The following is a 19371-nucleotide window of genomic DNA, read 5'->3' on the forward strand; positions in this document are numbered from 1 at the left end:
ACCAAATAACTGGTATATATGATTAACAGAGAGAGAAGACACTTAGTCAAGCTGGATGTGTGTTTTGAAGGCATCAAGAGTTCCAGATTTAGCTATGCTATCCTCAAGATTTGTCTAGTCTATTAATGGTCGTGGGAAGAATGAGTTTTTGAAGATGTTTGTATTACAGTTTGGTATCTGGTAGGATCTTTCATACAAAACCTAGTAATAATGTTTGGGAGTTAGCCTTGAAAGCACCAGTGTTATGACTTGACTGGATTTCAGATCATGATTTTCCAGTTCCTACTCGTTTTAGGAAAGAAACTGTGTCGGTATGCTTGGTGTTCAACTCCAGGTACTTGAAGTGGCTTCTTCTACCTGGTGCTAGATGATTTATATAGATCTTCATTTATGATTTGGAATAGTTGTTTTAACCTTACATTTAGACATCTATCTGGTAATGGTTCCCATTTCAAACTCTGTAACTTATCTGTTACACTGGATCTCTTATACTATACAATAGACATACATTGACATGAGAGAGACATGTGAAAGTACTTGTGTTGTCATTGGTCAATAGCCAGATTGATATAAAGAGCCAATTTTTGGTTTTAATAGATCTTTATTCAACTAAAAATGTTCTATTTACATGAACACTAGTAAACTACAAATGGTGATCATGCAAAATGTGTCTCTTTGGAGAGATCATAAAACAATTCTGTTTCAGTCATTCCTCTCACAGACTTTCCCAATCAAACACTTTCCACTCACAGGCTCTCCCAATCAAACACTTTCCTCTCAGACTCTCCCAATCAAACACTTTCCACTCACAGACTCTCCCAATCAGACACTTTCCACTCACAGACTCCCAATCAAACACTTTCCACTCACAGGCTCTCCCAATCAAACACTTTCCTCTCAGACTCTCCCAATCAAACACTTTCCACTCACAGACTCTCCCAATCAAACACTTTCCACTCACAGACTCTCCCAATCAAACACTTTCCACTCACAGACTCTCCCAATCAAACACTTTCCACTCACAGACTCTCCCAATCAAACACTTTCCACTCACAGAATCTCCCAATCAAACACTTCCACTCACAGACTCTCCCAATCAAACACTTCCACTCACAGACTCTCCCAATCAAACACTTTCCACTCACAGAATCTCCCAATCAAACACTTCCACTCACAGACTCTCCCAATCAAACACTTCCTCTCACAGAATCTCCCAATCAAACACTTCCACTCACAGACTCTCCCAATCAAACACTTTCCACTCAGACTTTCCCAATCAAACACTTTCCACTCAGACTCTCCCAATCAGACACTTTCCACTCACAGACTCTCCCAATCAAACACTTTCCACTCACAGACTCTCCCAATCAAACACTTCCTCTCACAGAATCTCCCAATCAAACACTTTCCACTCAGACTCTCCCAATCAAACACTTTCCACTCACAGACTCTCCCAATCAAACACTTTCCACTCACAGACTCTCCCAATCAGACACTTTCCACTCACAGACTCTCCCAATCAAACACTTTCCACTCAGAGACTCTCCCAATCAAACACTTTCCACTCACAGACTCTCCCAATCAAACACTTTCCACTCAGACTCTCCCAATCAAACACTTTCCACTCACAGAATCTCCCAATCAAACACTTTCCACTCAGAGACTCTCCCAATCAAACACTTTCCACTCAGACTCTCCCAATCAGACACTTTCCACTCACAGAATCTCCCAATCAAACACTTTCCACTCAGACTCTCCCAATCAGACACTTTCCACTCACAGACTCTCCCAATCAAACACTTTCCACTCAGACTCTCCCAATCAAACACTTTCCACTCACAGACTCTCCCAATCAAACACTTTCCACTCACAGACTCTCCCAATCAAACACTTTCCACTCACAGACTCTCCCAATCAGACACTTTCCACTCACAGACTCTCCCAATCAAACACTTTCCACTCACAGACTCTCCCAATCAAACACTTTCCACTCAGACTCTCCCAATCAAACACTTTCCACTCACAGAATCTCCCAATCAAACACTTTCCACTCAGAGACTCTCCCAATCAAACACTTTCCACTCAGACTCTCCCAATCAGACACTTTCCACTCACAGAATCTCCCAATCAAACACTTTCCACTCACAGACTCTCCCAATCAAACACTTTCCACTCAGACTCTCCCAATCAAACACTTCCTCTCACAGACTCTCCCAATCAAACACTTCCTCTCACAGACTCCCAATCAAACACTTTCCACTCCGTCTGAAATCATCCAATATTAAACTCACAAACACTTCCTCTTACAGACACTGAAATTCTGTAATCAAACTCACAAACACTTGCACTCACAGACTCTGAAATCCTTTGATATCAAATTCAAAAACACATGAACTAACTTAACACACAGTGTAAAACATTCTCAAGAAAAATAAATAGCTTCTTCTACTACAATACAATGTACTATTACAGATTATTTGAATGAAATTGTGTTGTACTTTGCTGCATTCAATAATAAAAAGTATGCAGTATTGGTGTACAGTCAAGTAATCTTATTATAACAGTGACATACAATACAAGCCCTACTAGTAATAGTATGACAGAAACCCATCACATACGAGTACATGTATGGCATACTGGTGAAGGGAGGGGTATTTGAAGGAGTGCTTGCAGTGTTTTCTGCATTCATACTTTCACATGCATAGCGAGTGAAAATGCAGCAGAAAACACTGCAAGCACTCCTGGAAATACCCAAGTACCAACACTGGCACACATGCGGCATGGGCTGTTATTATTACATATGTTTATCCAAAACAACAAATTTCCATAAAAATGATACTATGCAAGGAATAATGCCATCATTTGCATACAGGTAAGCTATAATGTGTTTGGTACTGCACTGCAGTGCAAATACCACTAGTGTGCACCAGTGTAAGTAATCTCAAGTACACATGTCATAATTAGATTATTTCTAACACAACATCTCCCCATTCCCCCCCCCCCCACACACTTGTTGGTATATTGAAAAAAATTGCCAAGTTAAAAAAAAATGAAATAAATTATAGATTAACTATTTTATTTGGCTATGGCAAAAATGCTCAATAATGGAAGAAAACATGAATTGGAAGTATTTAAATAATGCATTACACATGGAAGACAACTGATTAAGACAATAATTCCAATTTTTGATCATCATAATGTTACTTCAAATATTGTGAAGAAATCAGTTAATTTTGATATTAGGCTATTTCATAGATATACTGTATACATGTTTTGTTTGATCAGATACTGAGGATATAAGTCTCTGTAGTTTGGCAGTATATAGTTAAATAATTGGCATGATGATTAAACCCAGTATCTTACAAACAAGTTTCACTCTGAGTGAGTATGGGTGATTACAAAGTGATGCATATATTACATGCACTATATCACCTTTGTATAAGGTCTGTGTAAGATCAACTGGTGCATGGTAAGGAAATGACTATGCACATACAGGCATGCACACACACAAACATACATACATGTACATGCATCCACATGCATGCATGGATTGATGGAAATGCAAACATACATATTACATGAATACACGCATGCACTCACACACACACCCCCACCCCCCCACACACACAGACAGACAGACAGACAGACACACACACACACAGACACACAGACACACACACTCATACCCAAATGGAGCATGCCCATTCAAAGCCCTCTATGCCCATGGGCTAATAAACCATGGTACACATGGCACATTGTCTTCTTACACAGTCTCAGCATGCATGTTTTGCTGGGACACACAGGAAGTGTAGAATCAGTTGAATCGTCATTACAAATTGGATTATTTTTTACACTATATGATATATTAAAGAAAAGTGACAAAAGGTATAAAAAAAAATACATGTAAAAGAAATACATTTTTTCTGAAAATATTATAATTCATAATATTGCTATCAAAATATAATTTGATTTCTTAAATTATTAAAAGTGAAAAGGACATGACAGTTGAATCAATATGACTCAATACTGATAAACTCATTCATTGATGCTTTCAGCTATAACATAAAAAAATAAGATTACATATTTGTTACTGTTTTAACAAACTGTTCTATTATTTGTTCCTTTCAATGATGTCCTGTTCACTGAATGCCAGCTTGTAAAGGTTGTTTTAAGAGAGCTAAATATTTGCATTGCTACCTGCCTGTAGTCGTGAAGGACTAACACTATGCTATTTCAGCTATCCTAACTGACATTTTGATTTTTTGAATTTCTGCTTGTCCTTGAAGGATGAGTGAAAATAAAATAAAATAAAAATGTCAGTTAGGATTGCTACAATAGTGTAGACCGTGTTAGTCCTTCAAGTCTACATGTAGGCTACAGTTAAGAGAGCTGAAATAGTGTAGTAGTGTTAGTCCTTCAAGTCTACAGGTAAGCTACAGTTAGGATAGCTGAAATACTGTAGTAGTGTTAGTCCTTCAAGTCTACAGGTACGCTACAGTTAAGAGAGCTGAAATAGTGTAGAAGTGTTAGTCCTTCAAGTCCACATGTAGACTACCTACACTCCTTAAACTTGCTAGTCACAATGTTTCAGTGTTTGTCAAAAAAGACTCAACGGTCAACAAAATGCATAAAACATTTTTTCAATCTGATATATTTTGCATATTTTTTCATGTTTTTTGTCAAATCCACTGTCCATCATAACAGGTGTAATAAATGTACCATAACATGAAATAAATTGGTGCTATGTAACACTCCTATTCACTTGTACACAAACACAAATACTGATCAGCTATAGTTTGATTATTAATAGTATACAACCTAATATACAAATTCTTTCAATATCAATACTCTATATGGTCAAAAAATACAACCTGTGAACATTGATACATATAGTATAGTTGCACTAGATGATTCAGGTTTAGTGAAAATGTTTTGACATGTGTTGACAATTTGCAGTAAACAAAGTATGGCAGACAGATGACTAATAACGTTTCTACAGGTCTACACTGTAACATAGTCATTGGTGGTGAACCTGTGGAGTTTAATTTGACACATGTGAAAAAGCACCACACTAGTACAACAGAGGCACATTTGATTTGCACAATCATGCTTTTGATGAATCCGTAAACAAGGTTGTAAACAAAATGCTCAATCACAATCATGATTACTTACATGTAAACATTTCAAAAAGTTTCACACACTTTCTATAAATTAAATGATTTTACATCATCAAAATGATTACAATGATAACAAATCACCAGTCTGACTGAACACAATTTATTTACATCATGTTTTCCATCATTTCTAACTTGCTGTCAGTCACACATGCACGGTCTCTCCCAATGATATTATGTTGTCTGCCATCTTATAATCACGTCAATCATGGTTGAAGGCATGATTACTGTGCTTACCAATCATGATTGTGATGATTGTGATTGGTACTTATCACACATGAAATCACGATTGCGGTTGATAAATTATGATTGTGCAAATTGAATGCACCACAGCTCTCAAACTAAAGTAGTTGTGGTGACCTTCAGCCCTTAATACACTAGTCTACTTTTTGTATCCAACATGGATGAGGTTGGACCATTGTATGTGGTACCAGGACCTTTGGCCATTTTCCTCTCTAATACAAGTTCCAGTTCCTGGAAGTCATGCAAACGTAAGACATCTTTATCTTTGCGGACAATTGTGTTTGGCATCTTGCGAATTTTAAGAACAGCATCAGCGTTGATGCGTAATTCTTTGGCACACGTTTCCAGGAGATTTTTGTATGTAAGCTGGCAATACTCTAGTTCAACCTCAATGTAATCTGTTTCCAATGCATTTGCCAATCGTACTTTCAAAACCAATTCTGAGGAAAACAAAAATTGAAAATGTCACAACAAATTATCTGACAAAGTTTATTCAGCAACCAACATGTAAATATCAGCATCCTATTACCTAGAGAGTAATCATGACATGCTTTCAATAATGGTACATGTATTACTAATCTAAGTAAGTCTTTATGTAATTTAAACCTACAATGACAAGAGTGAAACTAATCTAAGACTTGAAAGTTTGAATGCAGTTCAAATCTATAAATCAATACAAGCAACATTTGAAGTTACATAAATTGTATGTACAGTATATTTCATATTATTCTTGGAACAAACAAATTTGTATTTGACAGCCTATTGCACTGTTGCTTGATGAAATTACATTTTGCTGGGATTCTAGGGTCTATGATCCCACTGCTGACTATTGTCAATGAAAATTGAATACAATACTTCTGACTAAGACTATATGCCTCACAGCTGTGAAAATTTAACCTCTTAGGGTACAATGTTCCTCTGGCACCAATTTCCCTGAAAACCAAAGTTGTTCAAATCTTGTCAAACTTTTGCCAAATGAAAGCTTGTTTCCCAGTACTTTTGAAATAGTAATTGAAATATGGTGGTTTAATGTCTTGTTTTCAAGGAAATCAACAATCTATTATTTGCCACAGAGTTAGTACTGTAACATTATTTGGCTGCCATATTACATTCTAAAAAAGGCTTTATTTTGATATCATTTTGTCCTCTATTTCAACAACTGACTTTTATCTTGATTTTAACTGAGAATGGGCTTGAGTTTTCCTGACAAAAGTAATAGCAGCAGTTTAACATTTTGTTTCTAAGGCATAATCTATCTTAATAGCAAAAGTTTCATAGTTGGTGTTATTCTTACCATTGCTTACAGGGCGACTTGAATGTGGTGGTGCAGAATTGAACATTTCATTCACATGGTTCATCTGTGGTTTCCAGTTGCCAGCTGAGTCAGTGTTGTAAGGAAACGGTGGATATTTCAAATAAGATGGCATAATTGGGAGACTGTCTTCTCTATTTACAGGGCTATCATCACCACCCGCATTACCTGACAAAAATAGACAAAATTGGTGTCATTTAAGTATTTCAACAAAAATACTGCCATTGGCACACCAGCACAACTTTGTTGTTTACTTGTTATTAGTGTGGGTCTCACGAACACACGTAGATGTCATGTACCATAGTGAATTGTCTTTACTAGTAATCACTAGTCTGCAAAGGTTAGAATTAGTAATTACAATGCACTTGGTAGTGACATCGTCCCTCAGGTTGTTATGCAAGTGTTGAAATTTGGAAGCTCATTCACTCGACAACCCCTCATTATATCACCTTGGCAGTAAATTTAGAACTCATGATAGTATCCACTCATACATGTATGTTGATACTTTATAATGCATGTGTTTGTTTTGACTATTGTTTCCTCTGTATGTGTGTTCCACAAAGACTATTCTGTTAGCCAAGAGACTAAACTAACTGAATTGACAATGTTATTTGCCTATGACAGGGCATATATCAGCATTGATCATCACAAGCCAAGTACATGTATCTGGTACACTGTATTCTACTAACTCTCACAGATTCAGCTTTACCTGTGAAACTTAATGTTTGTGTGACAGCTGTTACAAATAGTTTGTTTGCCACTGTCATCTGAATCAAAACTGACAAAGATAAAATCCTTTCAATAGCTATTTTGAATCAATTTCTCTGTTTATATTTGTCTTGTAGCTCCATTCAGTGTTCATACAATGTACAGAATTATGCATGTATAATACATAATTGTAAAATTTCAATTTGACCAAAATATTTCTTTTTCAACCATCTGTCTCATGTTGATTTAAGTTATGTTCACTTTTACTGAATAAACATTTGTTTTTTGTCTAAATATCATTTATTGGATCACCCATCATCATTATACATATTTTGTTTTGTATTTATATAAACCAAATTATATCTTTCCTATTCCTTACACTGTTACAATACAGTACTTCTTTACTAATGATAGGACTGTGAATACTGATACGTTAGCATTACAGAACAGGATGACTTAATAAATCTAATATTCTACAATGGTACTCACCTCCCAGAAGTTCCTGTATTTGTTGGTTGGTTGTCAGATGTACAGCTTTTTCTCCTTTTTGAGTTTGTACATTTTTATCAGCCCCATGTTCCAATAAATATTTGGCTAGGTTAACATGGTCCCTCTTACATGCCCAATGAAGAGCAGTCCTACAAAATAGACCACAGACCACATTATTAGAGACTAAGTATCTCAATCACATAAGTTCATAACAAAGACTCAAACTTCTTCAGTGTTTTTGCTATGGGCTCCGGGGCTGGGAACCCTGGTAATAGGAAGGGGGTAAATCTGATAAAACTGGCATAGTTTCCCAGACATTATACTATAATATTGGCTGCGAACCCTGGTAATAGGAAGGGGGTAAATCTGGTAAAACTGGCATAGTTTCCCAGACATTATACCATAATATTGGCTGGGAACCCTGGTAATAGGAAGGGGGTAAATCTGATAAAACTGGCATAGTTTCCCAGACATTATACCATAATATTGGCTGGGAACCCTGGTAATAGGAAGGGGGTAAATCTGATAAAACTGGCATAGTTTCCCGGACATTATACCATAATATTGGTAGGGAACCCCAGTAAAATGATAAGGGAACAGAGGTAGATTTTACCTACCGCCTGTAACAAAAGATGCACATTATTAAGTGCATACGTGTACACCTCAAACTATAAGAAAATCACAAAAAAGCACCCTCTATATAGTATGAGAATTTTCTCCAAACCTTTCCTTTCTATGTACAGTCAGATAAAATGAAAATAGTCACCATGCCAAAGATTATCCCTTCTCAGTCTCTGAATGTGAAATAATTCTAAGGACACTGAATATTTGCCTACTATTAGTACTAAGAAATATTTATATACATGAGTCCGAGTGACTGTAGCCACTCCTCAGACTTCATTTACTTACTCTTATCAAACCAAAAACAATACAACAAATTATGCCGATGTCACTGAAGCAAATCTGACCAAATGAGAATACTCTAACCAGCAATGTTCCATGTACAAGTACTCATCACACTCACATAAGGGACAACTGTACAATGTCACACAAGTTCAATGAACGAAACTCATTTATTTAGGCAAACACTCCCTCCCCCTCCCCCTCCCCTAAATGAACGTCACAAGCGTGACATTGACATGTTTACATATGATGTAAACCATGGTGAAAATTGAAACAGTCACACCTCTCAGGGACACAATATCACACAAGCTCAACAGGCGAACTTTGTTTAGGGGGGGAGGGGGTCTGGCATCAATGTGATTGCTGAACTTTTTTTCACACTTCTATTAAACCAAGGGAAGTTTTGAAAACTTTCATATCTTCAATGATAATTTACTACTTAGATGTTAATAAGGTGATAAAAATTTACTTTTAATGGGAGTTATACTTATGGTAGTATTTTGATATCTTTACCATAATCTCTGTAAACAGGTTCAGAAGGTTGGAACTTCATGTTTACCCATCATGTTTTTTACACTGCATTGATTGTAGTGGTGTGCCGCTACAATTTTCATCATAGTTTACATCATATATAAACATGTGATGTTGCAATTGTGAATGCTCATTTATGGGGAGGGGAGGGGAGGGGAGGGGACATATTGTGCGACATATTGTGCGATTGTCCCTAAGATCGATACAATGTGAAGTCTTTGTACACAATATAAACACATTAATACACTAACCGAAAACCCAGCCCTGTATATCACATTAGCAATAAATTTTGTAATATTTATCAACATCTCTAAACAATATGTGTTTCTTTACAACATTTTGATGTACGTATGTTGTGTCCATGATTATAATTTGATGAGATTCAAACAAAGCAGTAATAAAAATGTGTGTACATGTGTTCCACATAGCATTTGGGTGTCTTTTATTATACATGTACTTGTTTCTTTATGATTGTTTGTTGCAAATAATAGCAATAAAACAGGTGGAATCTTAGCAACTAACCACAAACTGTTATCAATGAAGGCATGAAAGTGTGAAAATGAAGTTCAGCAATCCCTCCCCCTCCCCAAGCGAATGAACTTCTTTATTGAATACTTGTATTGTGTGATCGTCCCTCAATGCATGATTATTGTGGACTTTTGAAGAAATCCATCTGATATTGTTCCTCTAGTCATCAACAACTCAGAGGTTGAAATACATGTAGTGCAGTATTTTTAAGTTTCTCAGTGTTTACATCTCAGCCGATCTGAAATGGGAAATCAATACTGATCATATTGTAAAGCACAGCAAAGACTGTTTTTCTTAAGACGAATGAGACGCTTCCAATTTCCATGTCACCCAGGGACTGTTGGTCAAGTTCTATCGAACGGTGAGTGAAAGTGTCAATCATCGTTTGGTGGGGCAATGCCACGGCCGATGACCGGAAATGCCTCAATCGAATCGTTAGCACTGCCAGTAGCATCATTGGGTGCCAACTTCCTTTTCTTATTAAATGAGTAGTACAACGCTAAAGTAAAGAAAAGAGCTCAGTCAATTGTAAAAGACGATTTCCATCCAGCACGTAATTTATTTACTCCAAATTATGCACTCAGGAGAGAGGTACCAAACATCAAATCAGGTTCTAATTGCCCATTGTTTAGCTTTTACCCAACTGCAGTCCGCACTCTTAATGAATTAATTTAACTTCTGTGTTAACGCATCAATCTCGTATTAGGAGTCATCTACAGAATACTATTTTAAAAATTTGTAAATTTTTCATTACATGCAAAATCAATGCACATTTCATTATATATGTACCAGTATATATATATAACGGTTATTGGTATCATTCAGGTTTGCATGTACCCTGTTCCCAGTATTTTGGTTTGTGTGCCAAGATAGAAAGTCATCTTCCCCCTTATTTTTATTGTACTTGAATCTTAGCTTGCATGCTACATTTGTATGACTTTATATCGGTTAGTGTTACATCTTAGTAGTTCAGCTTGCCTGCTGAACGGTATCATTCAATTGTGGTGTCCAGGTTTGAGTGCCTGGACTCCGTAGTAGACAACAGCCCTGACTTGCGTGTCACTGCCGCTCACCGGGTCAGTGTGAATTTAATCCCCATGATGGACACATGAGCAGACGAAGCATCACAGTGTGTTGGGTTGACAAAAACTATCCCCTATCTCAGGCCATGCTCTGATAACTATGTTTTCTCAAACAATGTCCTTCTGTCATTCAATGTTAAAAGTTTAAAGTTTAAAGTTTATTTATTTTCTAAAGCGCCTTTTCTATTTATTTTTTTAATATTCAAAAGCGCTGTACATACAATACATTTAAAAGTATGGTAAAATAATATAATAAAGCTAAAAACAACAAATTGGTTACAATAATTACAAAAATGACTACTTAGTAAAAGACACGTGGTAATACATCAATACAGTTTATAATATTGTTTAGATGTGTTTTAAGTTCACCTTTAAAAAGTTCAATGTCAGTGATCAGCTTTAGTTCTCCAGGAATTGAGTTCCAATTAGCTTTGGTCCACAAATGGTAAGCACTCTGTCATTTAGTGTATGTATAATGATCAGCACTCATAAGACAGATCAGACTATCATAGCTTTGTTCAAATCATGGCGGTATAAGGGGAGATATCCCCTAATACATCAATGTTCAAACATACATGTTGATAGTGCGAGAGCTGCATGTGGTGATCTCCAAGTGTCATTTGTCACAACACTGGCAAAGTACAATCATTTACAAAACCTATTGATCTACCCCATGTGAAATACATATCAAACAAATTCAAGCAAACACTTAAAATACTTCAATTATTTAAATTTGTTCCGTCCTTTTCTGACACAGTACAATGTTAGCTAGACTGTCTCTAAAAAATTGCAACCCCTCCCCATAAATCTAACTACACACACACACGCACGCGCGCGCACGCACGCACGCACGCACGCACACACACACACACACACACACACACACACACACACACACACACATACATACATACACACATATACACATAAAAACGTTTATGTTTGTATGTGTATATGTGTCCATGATTAACGAGTGTAAAGGTGTAAATGTTATTTTTTATCATCTATACAGAATACATAATACATTTCCGGCATTTTGTGAATGCATCCATTCAGGACACACTTTACTTTACAAGTTACACGTGTAAATTGTTGCAGGGCGGCAACTTTTTTTTGATAATTCGTTTTAGAGGCCATTTCTACTTACCAACCGTTCATCTGATGTTGGGAGTTAATGTTAACACCCATTTCTACTAATTTTTTGACTCCATCTTCGTTCCCCAAGCACGCAAACTCACGTAAATTTTCTTCCATCCTGTAGTGTGTTGAGCAGTTCGGCAGCAGATAACCTGTAGTACAGTGAGGTCATCGATAATAATGTTGCTCGAGAACGAGGCTGATATTACGACCGCCTGGCGTACAAAAAACTTGTTCAGTAATATATTCAGACTGCTGAATACGGAATTTTGCAGCGTTTGTGTTAAAATATATTTTTCCCCCGAAAGCTGAATCAAATAAAACAAGTGTATATTGTGCTATTTTTTCCGAGTGAAACGACTAAAATACGTATTTATCCGCCATATAAAGGTGACGTTATTTTCCAACAATTTCATCACCATTCGCCTAGGTGGTTTATCACACAACGGGGGATTTTCCGAACAGATATTCTAGCGGCCAGTAGTAGCTACATGAAGAAATGCAGACCGCAGCCTCGTTGTTGGACGAGTTAATGGGAAGAGATCGTAATCTCTTACCCAATGAAAAAGTTCAAGAAATAAGCTGGGATTCGCCAGGGGTATGTATAGTGTATTTTGAAGCAGCTATTGCTTAATTTTACGTTTCGTGTTTTATCTCAAAACGTCATGTGCATGTGCGCGGACGCCATTTTGAGCTTTGTGATGTATGTACCACTGCACTTTCACATTCCAAGTGAGCATAGCTGTTTGTCGACTCGTCTTTTCTGCAGATTAATTAATGTATTCCGTACAGTGAACAATGAGGAGTAAAATACAATCACGTCATTACACCCTATTAGCTTCGCGTCACGATGTTGAACGAAGCTAGCAACAGCATTATGAAAATCCCACGCAGTACACTACTACTAGTACTACTACATTGTTATAGTACTGCGTGTAGAAGTGTAGAAGTAATACCCGAGACAGTGAGAGCTACACCAAGCACCAGTGTAAATTTGTCACACTTTCAGGAATAAAAAGTTGTAAGTCATATTACATGTAAAACATAGTGCAAAATGTGGGCAACTAGGCAAGACATCCCCCTGTACTTACGTGAGAAAAGAAAACTGGGTAAATAACTAGTATTCACTTTGTCATATTGTGTGTGAGTAATTGTAAACATGTGCATAGGATTAAAAGTGCTTTAATAAAAGTTAAAGGGGAACAAAGGCAAGACTTGATTTCATCATAGCTGCTTTAGTTGATCTCTCTGGTTAGTCACTCAAAATCTCTAAAAAAAATAAAAATATTCAAATCAGCCATGAACAGTCCTGCTATACACTGGTTTAGGGAATTATGGGTATATAAACAAGGAAGGTGCTTCATTAAGAATGCTTTTGTCACCAGAACCCATATCCATTAGTCTGGCTATTGCTTATACCTCTGTCATATGGAAATGAAAATTCTAAGATGCCATGTCCCTGTAATGTGTGTACATACTGATTCATTTAAATAAGTCAAACTAGTTGTCATTGTAGAAAGGACTGCACACTCAGATAGCCCAGGCTATTGGGTGAAATTTTCAATATGTTATCAGTTTTGACAATGTAATCACAACAAGCTGTTGATGCAAGGGCTAGAGAGGTATGACCAGCTAACAATGCATCTCAAAGTGCTGTAAACAGGCTAATACCATGGTAGGAAGATTTTCAATTTTCAGGGTACACCTGTAATATAACCTTTTTTGTGTGTCTTCTAGGTATGCAAGTATTATCTTGTTGATTTCTGTCCACATGAGTTGTTTATAAACACAAGGTCAGACCTAGGTAAGTACTGAACTTTGGTTAAGTTTAGTGAACATTTATGTCTGAATACACAAATATTTAATGTCAGAAAATGATGGAGATTCAAATAACAATCGGTGTACATTTATCCATCGTTACAAAATGTTTGAATCACATGGACAATACATTAAAACTACATGAGTTGAGTTACAAACATTTAATCAGTTTGTTCCGTCTTTTAATACAGAAGAACTGTAAAAGGTTAAACAACGCAGTTTCACTGAAATTTCCTGTGTGAAATTTCTTTGTATGTAAAGACTTCTTATTACATACATCATGACATGTATGATAGGTGATTTAGTATGGTAACATTTACAGAATCCCAATACACTTGGTTCATAATGTATGAGAGGTAAACCCATACAAATGGGAGAACTTTCATTGATTCTACTGTTTATTGTGCATAACACACAATTCTTGTTACAGAAACGTCCCAGAGGAAATTAACAAAATAGCCAGAAAATGACATTGATTTGTCTACTGATGCTTAATGTTATTAATTGTTTAAATACTTGAATCACACAGGTCCTTGTGAAAAAATACATGATGATTCATTAAGGAGAGAGTAAGTATTAAGAGATATTTAAAATCATCCCCATGTCTTTGACAACTTGACACATGAATACAAACCTGGTGCACATGGAGGCATTAGGAGCCTGTTGAAGGTAGTTGGAAGCCATTTTGAGGCAAATGTCCCCTACCAGCTGGCTCCATACTGCCTCATAGACACCATGTTCATATCCGGCCCATCTCTGAAATTGGCCAGACCAGTATTGCCCTTTGTCATATCCAGATATTACCTTCTACCATATCCAAATGTAGAAAATAGAGATAGCAGTGTTTTGTTGCTATGAAACAAATAACAATATTGGTTCCCTGTGAAGACACCATGGGCTGATCGTTATTAGTGACCTTCCCATGTTTATAAAACGCAGGAAGAAAAACTTGCCCATTTTCCCCGTGTCAATATGCAGATTTGGTGCATAACTTGACCTTGTAATGTGCAGATATTTCACCGACATATTCAGTCTTATCCATTGTGCTCAACTAAAGTCATTCACAGTACCAGTGTGTTGTTTATAAATTGTATTTATAGCAATGTGTAGGAGGCTGTTAGCAATGATATGGGTTGCTTGTAAAAGTAATCAAAAGATTAATGTACTTGTCAAAATGTATAAAATAAAATTCACTATGATCTGTCATTGGATATTGGAAAACATGTTGACTGCACTCTTGCTGTCTTGTCAATTGAGATGATGTAGAGAACAAAATCTTCTAGATAAGAAAATCAGTCTGTTACAAAAAGTGAAAATGATTGAAAAACTTTTGGAATTTTTAAATATGTAAACCCTGTTATTTATAATATGGTTTGTTTTTTGATAGTTATGAAAGAAGTGCCAGACGTGGTAAAGTTGGGTACGATGAAGATTTCTTACACTATCTGCAACAAATCATGGCAGATGTCGACAGACGAATTCGTCGTGGTCATGCTCGTCTTGTTATTCCTCCAAGCATGGGTGGGAAAGGTCCCAACACGGGTGGTATGTCCAAGAATGATGAGAAGATTTCTGTGTTGACAGACAGAATCAATGGTCTCGTAGAACAAATTGAAGAACTAGGAAATGAAGGCAAAGTAGAGGAAGCTCAGGGTGTAATGAAACTCCTGGACCAGCTGAAAGAAGAACGAGAACAACTTAGTAATGTAAGTACTTTCTACATTACTAATTTACTAGCTTCTGATAGATTCATTTTACTACAGCCACTAAGTTCATTACCAGAGAAAACTTCTGCATTTTCTCCGAGTGAAGTGAATCAGAAATTAGAATAAGCAAATGTCCATGGTATTTCTGTCTTGAAAACAACTATGAGTATAGCTATATGCTTCAATACTTGGGACCTGAAATAACATTTTACCAGATGCTAGAGGGTCAAAATACATTGACTTACTCTGATGTGCACCTATAGTAAAGTTGAGTGGAAGTCATGATGTCAACCAAGAAATAGAATATAGTTTCTATGACACACCTAGGAAGTGAAATTTTATTTCAGGTAATGGGAGTTACAGTTAGAAAGAACGAGTACGTTGTTCTGTGTTTTGTGGGTTTTTTTAAAATTAGCATCGTGCAGTGTAATTAACCGAGTCCTTCTGTACCCATTTCAGAGTATGAACAGTATTGGAGCTCAAGAGAAACAAATGGAAGTATGTGAAGTTTGTGGAGCATTTCTTATTGTAGGCGATGCACAGTCAAGGGTTGACGATCACCTGATGGGTAAACAACACATGGGATATGCCAAGATCAAAGCTACTATTGAAGAACTCAAGGTTAGTAAAAAGTCACATTTCCCTGTCTGAAACTTAATTTGCTTGATTATTTCCATCATAAAATCCTAATAACTTAAAGTAACAAAAGAGCAGTGTTATAGTTATCGACTTCTCTTGTGATGGAAGAAAGTCATTGCTTAGAACCTACAACTCTATAGGTGTGAAGCTTGGAGAGAATCCCGATAATTGCATCAAATACTGTATGATGTGTAGTCATAATTTCAGTACCACTGTCAAAGAAACATGAAAATGAATTCCCACTTGTGTGTCAAGGAAATAGATTAAGTTTGTAGTTTTAAACCTGATCCACTGCCTTCCATTCAGTTAAGTGGTCCTGTAGGTCCAGAGATGAGAGAGACTTACAGTTGCCCAGGTGTCTACACTTTCATTAATTACTTCGAGCTAAATCAATCTCATTGTCCCAATTACAAGAAGTCAAATTATTGTCATTCTTGCAGAACAAAAATCGTAAACTGGATGAAGAGAAGGAGCAAGAAAGACAGCAAGAAAGAGAGAGCAGAGAAAGGGAAAGAGAGAGGGAACGAGAAGAGCGAATGAGAAAAGTTGAAGAAAAGGAACGTGAAAGGAGGAGAGAGAGGGAAAAGGAAAGGGAACGAGAAAGGCACAGGGAAAGACGACGTTCAAGATCAAGAGAAAGGAGACGACATAGGAGTAGATCGAGAGAGAGACGTTCTCGAAGTCGGGAAAAGAAACGAAGAAGTAGAAGCCATGAACGAGGAAGAGATAGAGACCGAGACAGAGACAGAGATAGAGACCGAGATAGAGATAGAAACAGATATAGAGACAAAGACAGAGACAGGGACAGAGAGAGGTAAAGTGGCATGTGGTACAATGTATAGAAGTGACATTTTGTACTATTTGACAGGGTTGTCCAATCCTGTAATGATGAAATTGAGATGCATTGCCTCAACTATATTTCGATATTGAAGATCAGTTCACTCGTAAAAACTGTCATTTTGTTTGTCTGTGTGCATGGTACTGTCATTTGTGTTTGTATGTGTGCATGGTACTGTCATTGTGTTTGTGAGTATGTGTGCATGGTACTGTCATTGCGATTGTGAGTATGTGTGCATGGTACTGTCATTGTGTTTGTGCTCGGTTCTCCATTGTTTTTACAGGATCGTATACATGTAAGCTGTTATTGTAGTCCACATTTAGTTCTGTGTAATGTCTGACATTGTGTTTTGTTATGCCTCTAACAGAGACAGAAGAAAACGTTCCAGAAGTCGTGAAAAATCACATTCTCGTAGTAGGAGAAGTGAGTCAAGGTCACATAGTGAGGATCGCAAGCATTCCAAAGGTATGGTGGATTTAGTATCTCTACATCAAATATACTGAAGTAACTGTAGGCAGCCAATCCATCAGCAATGCGTTCCAGAATAGTTAACCAGATTTTCAAACTTGGTTCCAATCACTCTGATTAAAATCTGGTGTGGTGTAAGTGGCTAGATGTCTTTACTTACTTCTATTTCCATCTTGTTTTGTCGTTTGTTTTGTTCTGGGTGACCACCGCCTTCCCACATCTAACCCTGTGTAATAGAAAATCTTGTTTGAATCTCGCGCTTTTGAGTAGCCAATCAGGATGAGCGTTACGTTTGCAGCTGAGCACACGAGAAATTGAAGAAAAAACCCCCAAATGTACACATGGAAGATGGTGTTGATGACGACCTGGCGGTGGCAGCGGCATCTCTCCAAACAATTTTGAAAGAAGCGTGCTGATTGGTTGAAGAAACCTTTCAAGATCCTTGAGATTCAAACGAGATTTCCTATTACACAGGTCAGATGTGGGAAGGTGGCGATCACTAAGAACAAAACAAATGACTCAAAATGATGGAAATAGAGGTAAATAAATACATCTAGCCACTTTCACCACTTTGGATTTTAATTAGATGGGGTTCCAATGGTCCTGAAAAATACCACTTTTGATCAAATTTACTAGTAAAAATTTGTATTATTATTGTTCAAGATCAGACTGCAATCATTTCTGCTACAACATACTGTGTCTTTGCTAAGGTTGGAAACCCTGGTAACAGAAAGGGGGAAATCTGGTAATACTAGAATTAGTTTCCCCAACATTGTGTCATAATGTAATAACTTTAAAATGTGCCTGGGGAACTCAGGTAGATTTTACCTACTTACTGCACTTAGCAAAAAACACTGAACATGTCATCTTGTGTTTTTTGTTTCCAAAAGAGAGGACAAGTGAAAGTCCAAGGAAGGAGATGGTACATGAAGAATACAGGGATGGGGAAATGGAAACAGAGAAGATAGAAGACAGGAATGATCATAGAGAAGGTGACTGATTTTCAAGTGAAAGGTGAGTGTTTGGTGCATAGTCCCTGTAGGACCACCATAGTGTCCTACAAAAAACATTCACAGGTGAGTGGATCTGTTGCTAGCTTGGAAAAAAAAGGAAAGGGTCATAAACTGAAACTGTCAGTTACCAGAACTGCAATATTAGTTTACTATATTGGTTGGAAAAAAATATAGTCATAAACTACAACTGTCAGTTATCAGATCTGAAAAATTTGTTTGTTAAATTGGAACTGAAGTTACCAAAAAAAGACAATTCTCGATTTCCAATTCTTTGGTTTGATTTTGAGAATCCAGACTAGAGATTCAAACAGATAGTAGAGAACATGTTAATTAGTCAGGAAAGTAGATGGCGTTGTCATATGTTAATTAGTCAGGAAAGTGAACATGAACAGATACTTTGCAAGTCTCCAGTATGCAGTGCAAGTTCAAATACCAACAATTTTCTTAAGTGTGGTCAGCCAGCACCAAAGAACCTTGAAAAGTGTTATGGCACCATAACTTCTTGCATTATACTGTTGCATTGTGTAAAACAAAAGATGTCCCACCAATTTACCATGAACAGTGATATCAGTTATTAGGTAGTTTTACAAAATAACTATACCAAGATCTTTATAATTTTCCAGTGCTTTTCACTTTCCTATCCAAAGTTTTGTTTGAAATATGTGTTAAGAAATAGGTAGTAGTACAGTAATACTAATTGATGTGGCACATTGGGTGAAATGATGAATACATCAAGATAAATTACTTGGTGATTTTGAAGCTTTTCACTATCTGTCCAAACT

At 36.8% G+C, this 19371-nt stretch overlaps 2 protein-coding genes across 5 annotated transcripts in view; one reads left to right on the forward strand and one right to left on the reverse strand.

Annotated features, from left to right (window-relative positions):
• The window catches only part of LOC144434862 (luc7-like protein 3), a 38565-nt gene that overhangs the window by 16832 nt on the left and 2362 nt on the right, over positions 1-19371 (forward strand). For 2 of the 4 annotated variants that reach the window (XR_013480865.1, XR_013480866.1), the window contains exons 1-8: positions 12350-12705; positions 13845-13911; positions 14455-14494; positions 15313-15631; positions 16091-16252; positions 16711-17084; positions 17476-17573; positions 18467-18590. Coding sequence is in view for 2 of the 4 variants with exons in the window: in XM_078123377.1 (XP_077979503.1) it covers positions 12607-12705; positions 13845-13911; positions 14455-14494; positions 15313-15631; positions 16091-16252; positions 16711-17084; positions 17476-17573; positions 18467-18576 (1269 nt within the window). In the remaining 2 variants the exon portion in view is untranslated. Of the gene's footprint in view, positions 1-12349; positions 12706-13844; positions 13912-14454; positions 14495-15312; positions 15632-16090; positions 16253-16710; positions 17085-17475; positions 17574-18466; positions 18591-19371 lie in introns of those variants that run through there. The other 2 variants (XM_078123377.1, XM_078123376.1) reach the window with 2 other exon arrangements.
• LOC144435683 (ankyrin repeat domain-containing protein 40-like) lies at positions 3653-12244 on the reverse strand. The gene is made up of 4 exons (XM_078124288.1): positions 12118-12244; positions 7927-8075; positions 6712-6897; positions 3653-5857 (listed from the first exon to the last, which is right to left on the reverse strand). The coding sequence occupies exons 1-4, from the start codon at positions 12222-12224 to the stop codon at positions 5544-5546; spliced, it is 756 nt and encodes a 251-aa protein (XP_077980414.1). The 5' UTR covers positions 12225-12244; the 3' UTR covers positions 3653-5543.

Source organism: Glandiceps talaboti, chromosome 5 (assembly GCF_964340395.1).
Source record: "Glandiceps talaboti chromosome 5, keGlaTala1.1, whole genome shotgun sequence".
Taxonomy (NCBI): Eukaryota; Metazoa; Hemichordata; class Enteropneusta; family Spengelidae; genus Glandiceps; species Glandiceps talaboti.